The sequence below is a fragment of the Heliconius melpomene genome, chromosome 2, assembly GCF_056956725.1.
Source record: "Heliconius melpomene rosina isolate 202511_hmr_F chromosome 2, ASM5695672v1, whole genome shotgun sequence".
Taxonomy (NCBI): Eukaryota; Metazoa; Arthropoda; class Insecta; order Lepidoptera; family Nymphalidae; genus Heliconius; species Heliconius melpomene.
In genome coordinates, this window is record NC_140390.1 from 2,351,825 (window position 1) to 2,361,828 (window position 10,004).

Consider the following 10,004-nt stretch of genomic DNA (forward strand, 5'->3'; position numbering starts at 1 on the left):
GATTATTTTCGATAATATATCAAATATTATAGAAAATAATTATTTTATCAATTTTAAAATCTTTTTTATAACTCCATGTTTACATACAATTTATTTTGTATAAATTCAGTTTTTAAGGATTACACATAAAATTAACAAAGCATGAACATATATTCCAATGATATAATTAGTATTCTGACTAGCAACATACACACACGATAATTTAAACAAGAACTAAATTTCTTAAAGATGAATAAATAATGATATTATGGGACCGGAGTGTTAATACTAGGTTCCCAGGTTCCCTCTGCCTACCCTGATATGTGCGGTATAATATATCAAAAGACTGCATAATTAGGTAATCACTAAAAAATCTACTGTGAAAGGAAGATTAACTGATCAAAGTGCTGCCCATGGTCATTTGGGTGGAAGAACCTTGAGATTATCGACAAACATCAGAAAAACATGATAACCTACTTTTTTGTTATTATAACTGATAATTATAGATTATATATACTGTTCATTGTTTTTGTCAGTGTGATTTTATTTTATTTTTACTCTTAACTAAACTATACAGACAATTAAATATATATTTAACAATTATTATTGATAATAATGTCACTATTAAAACTACTAATAAGATAATTATTAATAGTTCAAATTCAAAATATTCGGCACTGGAAATGTTGGCGCCACGCGCTCTCAATTGTTTTGCTCCTTTGTTCCTTATAACATATTCAGACCACCACAAGGCTCGTTCTAGAGGTGATTCTGGTTGATCTCGTATTAGTTTACGAAATTTGATAATATTCTCACGATAACTAAAAAAATATGTTTTCGTATTAATCAAATCGTAATTATATTTTGATATATTATATAAACTGTACAAAAAGAGTTATCAACATAAGAAATATTTGTAACGTACCTTGTGTCATTTAAAACAGTTTCTACAGCATTTCTAAATTCATGCTCAGTGAGAGTTGCTATTTCTACTTTAGTTCCAATACCGTGCCTAACATATTTTTCTGCGTTGTACCATTGATCGCCTAACATTGGTATTGCTACAAGCGGGACACCAGCAGTTATAGCTTCGTCAGTAGATTGGAGACCAGCTTGTGTAATGAACACCTTTACCTTGGGATGTCCTGAAATTAAAGTTTTAATAAAATTATATATTTAATCTGATGTACTTACTTTATTAAGCGGAATTGTAAATGAAAAATCATCGTTAACTTCGAGCCGTACATGAGACCTTTTAGAGATTAAAATATAAAATGTTTTAATTTAGAATATATTAAATAGGTAAAACTTACTTAATAAATCTGATTGTGGATACCACTTAGAAATTTGAATATTATCAGCTTTTCCCGGTAGTTCATCGTCGTTCCATTTCCATAAAACGTCATAAGGAAGATTAGAAAGAACTTTTACCATAATTTGTAATTTGTCATTAGGTAACATTTGCGGTAAAATGTTTGTTCCGAAACTTAAATATATGACACCTCTTTCTGATGAATCTAAATATTTTTTAAGATCCTAAAAGTTTATTTATTATTAATTAGACATTTAAAATTTATTTATTTGTGCACTTCAAGATAATTTCAAATAATAATTATGAATTAAGGAATAAAAACTTGAGATATGTTTACTTTATTTATCTGAATAGCATTTGAACAGATTTTACAAAATAATTTTGTATGATTTAAAACATTTATTTACTTTAAAAAATACATGAAATACATATTTTTACCTTAGGTAATTCCTTTTCTGGCAGCTGATGAATGCCTCCCATATAAACAACACTTGGAGACACTGGTTGGTTGTCGGCCCAAATAGAGTTAAGATTTATGAATAACATATGGACATTATTATATAACTCACTTAAAGTAGGAGTGTCTGGTCCCAAATATTTTTGCAAAAGCTTATTTTCATAATCTTCATTTAAATAAACAACATATTGATAACAAAAATGATAGTACAAATTATTCAATTTCTCCCAAATATTTAAATTATAAATTTTTCTATGAATAAACGAAGGATAAAGTATTGGATGTGTCGGTGATCCTAGAAGATCATGATTGTTGAAAAAAGCTCCCATTGAGCTAACTAAAATCACTGGGGCGTGAAAAACATGAGACAATGCTATTGCTGGATGCATAACAGCTTCAATTAAAATCAAGTCAAATGTATATTTGTCCTGAGTCAATAATTCTTTAACTTCTGCAGTTTGTAATTGAGCTTCTAGAAGAGCAGATAATATTAAAGATCCCTCACGTATCTCTGAACAAGTTTGAACATCTTGATCAACTTTATAATTGGCTTGAAAGTTTTTTTGTAAAGTTGTATAGGACACATTTCCCACATCTATTTCCCTATAGTTTGGAGGAGCTCTCCCAATAGGATATGCTGGATCAGTAGTGATCACCGTTAAATCGTGACCTTTCTTTGCGAGCTCTTGGCTGAGCTTACGAAAAACTACTTGATGACTAATCGACGGCATAGAAAACACTCCTAATATTTTCCCAGATTGTACACTGAGCACATTAATTAAAGTCACTATTAATATAATTTTTATAGACATTATTAAAATTTACCAATTATGTTTATTAAACGTATCAATAATACTGGTGTAATAAAATCTAAATCTTTATTTATATGCGTCAAATGTAATCGCCTTTCGCATTGTCGCTTGTCTTGCTGATAAAAAAACTATCAGTCAAACGTTAAATATTATAATCAAAAAATTAAATATTGTATTGTAAAAAGTTATAGTTTACTTATTTAACACTTTTGATATTACTGCATATCAATAACTAAACTATATATTAATTAATCTAAATAATTTAAACTAAGTCTTGTTTTTGGTAGTCTTATAGTTTTCTAACTTAGAGACACAGTTGATGTTATAAGACGACTAAACAAAAATCTAAAAATACGTGTTTCAATCTTTAAGCAGATTTATTAACGAGTTTATTAATTACCCTACTAACACCCTATTTGTAGGAACGAACGAATATCTCGTTGTTATCTAAAAAAGAAGATTTTTGTAATTATAAGATGTGGATTTGACCTCAAGGATGTAGAGAGTGACCTAAAAGTACTAAAAAATAATGACAATTTTAATCTAAGTGTATTTTTATATAATTAGTATAAATAGGTTATGGAAAAAAATATTACATATATGCATTTGTGAGTAATTTATGCAGTCAAATACTGAACTAACACAATTGTATAGGTAGTAGCGATGCTTATAATAGATATGGGAAGTGAAATGTCGACATCAATGGTGCGCCAAACTGTGTATTTTGGTGGACGAACCTCTAAATACTTTAAAGCGTCGACTATTTTACTTTGCAGAGATTCACCTAAAATTAATAACAATAAAGTAAATTATTAATAATTGTCAAACTAAAATTACAAGAAGCATGCTTAGTAGAGACTTAAGATACGAAATAGATGCGGAAAGGCGTATTGCTGCCGGTAAGAGTTAACGGTGCTTTACGTCAGCATTTAGGTGAGCGTTAAGGTACCAGCAAAAGGTTACCATAGCTGCACCATATATTTTAAGTGGGGCTTTTAAACTCCAGGGCAAGGCTGGGGATGGACAGCGACGCCCGCCGTTATCTGGGCAGGCAATGGGCAGTGTTGAGTTCCACCACTTGACACACAATGCCTCCACAATTTGCTGGAAAGTGAGGAACCGAAGTGTATTAATGAGAATGAGTCTTATCATTAGGTTCCCAGGTTCCTTCTGCCTACCTTGCGGGTATGTGCGGCATACAGTGTGTACATGCAAGTAACAAAAAAATCTGATTAATATTTTGAGTAATATTAATGATTTTGAGATAAACCACAGAAGTCACCTCAGAGTAAATTAAGTTATTAAAATATAAAATTGCCCCTACTTGTAAATTGCTTGAGCTCAGTGGTTAGCTTAAATTTTATTTTATCCACTTCAATATTTGCTAGCTCTACTAATAATGCAGGAAAGCAAGGTAATGTTATACTCATTATACCATCAAATATGTAAAGACTGTCTGTCTGTAATAAAAGAGACATGGCATTAAAAGATCTCATGTTAAGACTTAGAAGAAGCTTAAATTATTTTAGAAAATTCATAATGACCATACTCATGTCATTCCCTTGATCTACTGAAGTACAGTTCACGAGGTCTAAGCTGAGCTTTGTATTTGTGTGAATGTTCATATATATATTTGTTACGTCACTTACTACTACCGGCCTAAACCATTTATATTGATAGCGACGTCACATATTCATTTCTTAAAATTTTATTTTAGTGTTTCATAGAAACTTTCGAAGAAGAGTTAGAGAATAATTGATATTTTTTATGTTGGAACTTACTTTATTGCTTTTATATTGTCTCCGTACTGTCTCCACTTTTATAATCACTCACACAAATGCAACTCAGTTCAGCTCAAGCCTCGCAAACTATATACTCGTATACGTGTTCAAACTACAACGCTTTAAAACCGTACGAGTTTAATATTGTAACAGCAAAATGCATAGAGATAGAAAAATAAATGAAAAACAAAAATTCGACTGCATAAATAAAAAATATAAATGAAACATAATTGAAAAAACAAGCATAATAAATAGGTCCTTTTTTAAATTTAAAATCTCTTTGGTCATTACTACGTCGAATTACTGAACGTCATTTTGTAACTTGCCAAAACGAAATGAAAAAATCTTTTATTTCAATGAGGATTGAACCCACAACGCTCAGGTTTATTTTGGTGGTTTGGAATGGTGGTGCACTTCACCAGGATAACTTCAATAGAAATAAGGTGGTTTTCGTTTATTATAAAACTACTTTACCTTTAAGCAACTTACTTTGTGATTAGAATATTTCACGTTATCTAGAACTATAGTAAATACGGTCACGAGCAAGTGTGGTAGGCTAACTAATATCTGAAAATACAAGATAAATAATTTGACATACACTCTATATAAATTCCATTATCTGCAGGTTAACGAAGCACTTCACAATTAGGATAGAAAAAAATATATTTTGATTTTGAGAAAAAAAATACAATTTATAATTATTACTATCATAAGGCGTATTACAGATTCACTCTTAAAGTGTATGAATGTTTATAGGAATAAGGCACTTATACAATAAGTTCGATTGGTCGTTGAAATAATAGATACTAGAAAATAATTATAAATGCATTCTAAAGATAAGATAGAATACAAATTTTCCATTCGATTTATTTATATGTAATATACAGAGTGGAATTGTCGACACCACTTTAAATGAAACCACAGCTTTAACTACTCTATTAAAGCCTAATATAATTCAGAAAAAAAAAATTCCCAAAAATGAAAAAGTTATTTGTTCAAACAAAATAAATAATAAATTTATCGTTTTAAAATAAAACGCCATTTGTTAAGTATAACATAAACACGCACACACTTTACCTGTCAAAGTGGCAACCTCGCACATTTATGTGTGCGTCACACGAAATACAGGTATGGATAAAAATTGAGAAATGAAAAAAAAATCCTACGTCCAAACTGTTGAGGTACCTTGATTAATTTCTTTAGCTCTGGGTTTGAAATATTTTACCCTATATGCAGTGTCACTAAAAGGAGCGCTGCCTCTTCCACCCTGTATAAAATAATAATATAATGAAATACTGTTATAATTACCAAAATTTTTGTAGCAGTACCAATGTTGTTCATGGTTACTAAGATTCTTTTATAAATCAGTAAATATTGTTCAATTTTCATTTTTTTAATTTCGATATAATTTTTGACATTTCCATAAAATAGAATATTGCTTTCCATTGTTAAGCTTAAGCATCTCAAGCGCGACCAAATCATATCAAACATTAATATTCTACTCATGTGACTAGAATATATTCCCATTAAAACTATTGATTCTACAGAAACATCGTATTGCGTGAAAAAATTACGGAAAAACAGAAGGAACCATATTCGATATATACCTAGTGACACTATCAGAACAAAAATTGATCTAGAAATTATAAGATTATTATCCAAATGGAGAAGAGTTAAGGGATCAATGTTTTCTAATTCATTGAGATATATATTAAAGTGTTCACCGTCGCTTGCCATTGATACTACGACAATTGTTATATAAACAGTTAACTTTTGAGCGGCCAAAAGTATGTAATTTCTTTTAACCAAAAAATCCCATAGTTGCAGATGTTTATGTAAAGCTATTAAAACACAACCAATACAGTAGAATCTTGATATAACGCTAAATATAATGTTGTCGTAAAGCTTAGAATATACTCCAACGAACAGACGGAACCACATAACTATATATATAAAAGCATATTTTCGTGCACTAATTGATGGACTCCTCGATGTTTTTGATGTCATAACTCTTCGACAACACATAGCTTTTTAAAAATATTCTGTGGTCTTTTGATTACAAAAATTCATTACTTAAAGGCAATCGTTCAAATCTATTTTCTAACATACATACGTATTAAACAAGGCAATTCCATTTTAATAATGACAAAACGATATTTCCAAATTAGATTCCTATTAAAAACGTAATTTTGTGAATGAGAGTCAAGTTCAAAGTTAAGTTTAATTAGGTTGTCGATTTTTGTAGACCAAATAGTGCGAAGTTTGCTCGACTATACTCAGATAATGAAAAATTTAATATCAAAATTTACTCAGAAATATTATACAAAATGCTTTACGAATACAAATAAATAATTTGACATGCTTCCGGCAATTTTAAATTATATAATACTCATTACGATTGTAGCAATATCGTACGTACCTCTATAAATAATATATATTTTTAGGGTTTCGTACCTCAAAAGGGAAAAATGAAACCTTTATAAGATCACTTTTTTGTCCCTCTGTCCGTCAGAATCCGTCTGATGTCTATGCGTACACACATGTATAGCACAAAAGAAATCAATCTTCTAAGTCATTACAATCAAAAGATATTATACTATTTATGCATCGTTCTTGTTGCATTTTGTATGAAATTAGATTTTTTTTCACGTTTTTATAGGTAATGGTACAGAACCCTGCGTACGTGAGTCCTACTCGCACGTGGCCGATTTTTAAATTATGATATCTATGATATTAAAATCTAGGAGGCCGACGGAAACGTAACGTTTCTGGGTTCGACTCCTAGTAGAAGAATCAACAATCATTTCCTATCATAGTGTGGAAGTGAAAATAGTGAAGAACGGAGTGTTTAATCCTTATACTTTTATATGAAAGATACGGCGTGAAAAAAATTAAATAAAAAATTTAAATAATAATTTCAGTTTTGAAGTCGACTAAAAAACATAATGATAACAAATTATAATAAATCGTTGTCATCTATACAGTTATTTTGTTTGTTTATCAGTTAAAATCTAAACTTCGAGTGTACAGACACATTGCCCAATTCATTTTAAAATGATTCAAAAATTGTACTTCACTTTGTGTCTAATTACCTTTAGCCTTTTTATTGCAGAATGTCTTAAACAGGTACGTTCATAATGGTTGATTATTTCTATAAATCTCAATCTAAGTAAAATCTCGTATTTTTTATCAGCTTCACGCTGTGTCCCGCACACAGCAGGGTAGGCAGAGGGAACCTCACTAAGACACTCCGTTTCCCATTTTCTGCTGAGTTCTGGAGGCATTCCCTGTTGAGCGGCAGAGTTCAACGCTGCGCTTTGCCTCGACACCAGACCGAAGAAATGGAAATATACATTCAATTAAATATTTCATCTCCTCGAGTCGGGATAGAACCCACAACAAGTCGGTTTTACAGTCACACTCTGTGCCCCGGTGTCAGGGCAACCGTACATTGTTTCTTTATATTTCATCTAAGTTGAGTGGCGAAACTCAACGCCGCGCCTGCAAATATAATATTTAATGTTTTATTTTTTACAGAAATATATGAATCTGGAACATGCTAAATTGATGTACTACAACGAAAATTATTTTAGCAATATCACAGTGACTATACGACGCCTTAATCGCTCGGATCACTTGTACTATCTCACAATTATTTTCAAACTCCTTAAAAAGTTAGACGGGAAACACGTGCAGGTAAATGTTCAATTTTCTATATTTTTTTTATTGCTTAACCAAAAAGAAATCTATTCTTTATTTTTCTTTTTTTATCATATACCACTATTGCCAGGTGAAGCGCGGCGTTAAGTTAACACACACAATATTTCAATATTTAGCAGGCTCGGTCTGTCTACTAGCGAAAAGATAAAAAAGAAAAAAGTTGCTTCTAAATTCAATTTACGGACGATAATTTAATTGATCATAAGACAACATTGATGATAATACAAAGAAGAAATTTAATGAAAATTAGAATATTTTCGATAAATTAAAATAATATGCTCTTATATTTATGTCATTCGCTCTCTCGCTTGCACACTCGGCTCAAGGGGAACGTGACAATGAGTCATGATGCGTGCAGTCGACGTTCATGAATTTATGAGACGTTATTAGAATTAAAAAAAAAAATACGATAGGCAGAGAAACCCACGGAGAGCCCAAATTCGTAATAATGGTGATACCGAAAATAATCTAAACTATGAATTTACCAGATCATACATTTACCATATCCATCGCGTTTATCAGATGCTGTCCATCTTAGATGATGAGCTCACATAGAAACTTAATATCTCAACTGAAATTTATATTATTTTCAGCACAACCTTTATATGTACAAGATGTACTCCACGAACGTGTACACGTATACTCATTTTGAATTGCACATACTAATGTGTGATTTTATAGAAAAAAATCTGCTGTTTTCTCGACCTATACAAGAAGCTTATGCTCGAACTCCGGAAAAAGATCGACCTATGCCAATCCTAAAATGTCCACTACAGCCTGTAAGCTATGTTTAAACAGTTATTAACTCGCGCCTATTTGAACCCTGAGAAGGGTTGAAGAATAAGTGTTGTTTTTTTTTGATATGATAAATAAAAAAATGTGTTATTTCAGGGTTTATATCAATTTAAGAATATGGCATTTTCGTCAAATACATTTATTAAGGAATCCCCAATCAAAGAAGGACGCGTGTATTACAATGCTACGGACAAGGATATGCTTTTAGCCACTGGTTATATAGATTTTCAGTTATAAAAGTAAAGTTGGTGAACATAATGCCATGTTAGTATAATTTTATTAGTGACAATTACTTTTTTTTTTGGTTTCGGCAAATAAAGTATCATCCATATTATTTGCATCCTTAAAATGTATCCTAATACAAATTTTTACATTCCGTTCTTCCTTTATTCCTTTTTCTTCAATTTCTAGGCCTCGCCGAGCCGAGCCTCGGCTTGGAGGTTCTGGGTTCTGTCTTCATGTCATGCTCATATTATATGGCCTAATAATAACATGCATCGACATATTTCGCAAGTAAATCATTGAATATGATGTCATCGAAAATAATAGATACCTATTAAACATATAAAACGAAAATTTTACCCCGTCATTGTGGTAGGGTATATGGCAGATATAACATTATTATTATAAAAATAAAAACACGCTTCCTGCAATTTTCAATGACTTCTCAACTAATTCTACTATTATACTATATGCAATTTATATAATCCCTTTTAAATCGCTATTTCATTAAATAATGAGGATATAATAACATAAACATGTACGAGCATGTACATGTACGATTTTTTAAGAAATTAAATAATAATATTACTTTCATTTGAAACAAAATTTAATTACTATTATTAGACATTACCGATTTTTACTATATTATTAGAAGTTACTTTATAGCCTTCATGTAACACGCATATGTCTAACATTGTTTAACAAACCACAGTTATCTATTAATCAATGTGTTCATATTAATTGCTGATATTATTTTGTACTATTATTTTTTTATTTCTTTCTCGCAACATTGTGATATACTGTTGAAAATAATACAATGTTTTGATAACACATGATCTCTTCAGAGTTTCCATCAGGACGAAGTCTTTCATAGTACTAAAGAAACTGAAAAGAAGAAGATCAAGCCTGTTTAGTACTATGAAAGG

At 30.6% G+C, this 10,004-nt stretch overlaps 2 protein-coding genes across 10 annotated transcripts; one reads left to right on the forward strand and one right to left on the reverse strand.

Annotated features, from left to right (window-relative positions):
* Positions 1-307: 307 nt before the first annotated feature.
* LOC146540307 (UDP-glucosyltransferase 2-like) lies at positions 308-5,111 on the reverse strand. Of its 9 annotated transcripts, none has more exons than XM_085201847.1 (7): positions 4,831-5,111; positions 3,885-4,020; positions 3,298-3,344; positions 1,730-3,007; positions 1,293-1,515; positions 905-1,124; positions 308-800 (listed from the first exon to the last, which is right to left on the reverse strand). In XM_085201847.1, exons 4-7 carry the CDS (start codon positions 2,558-2,560, stop codon positions 512-514), a joined length of 1,563 nt encoding a protein of 520 aa, XP_085057973.1. In that variant the 5' UTR covers positions 2,561-3,007; positions 3,298-3,344; positions 3,885-4,020; positions 4,831-5,111; the 3' UTR covers positions 308-511. The 9 variants fall into 9 exon arrangements, with proteins under 9 accessions (XP_085057973.1, XP_085057953.1, XP_085057945.1 ...); XM_085201827.1 differs by having other exon boundaries at positions 3,203-3,344; XM_085201819.1 differs by having other exon boundaries at positions 3,157-3,344.
* A 1,984-nt stretch (positions 5,112-7,095) lies between these two features.
* Positions 7,096-9,186, forward strand: LOC146540308 (uncharacterized). The gene is made up of 4 exons (XM_085204048.1): positions 7,096-7,467; positions 7,879-8,037; positions 8,655-8,840; positions 8,953-9,186. Exons 1-4 carry the CDS (start codon positions 7,396-7,398, stop codon positions 9,091-9,093), a joined length of 558 nt encoding a protein of 185 aa, XP_085060174.1. The 5' UTR covers positions 7,096-7,395; the 3' UTR covers positions 9,094-9,186.
* Positions 9,187-10,004: the final 818 nt, after the last annotated feature.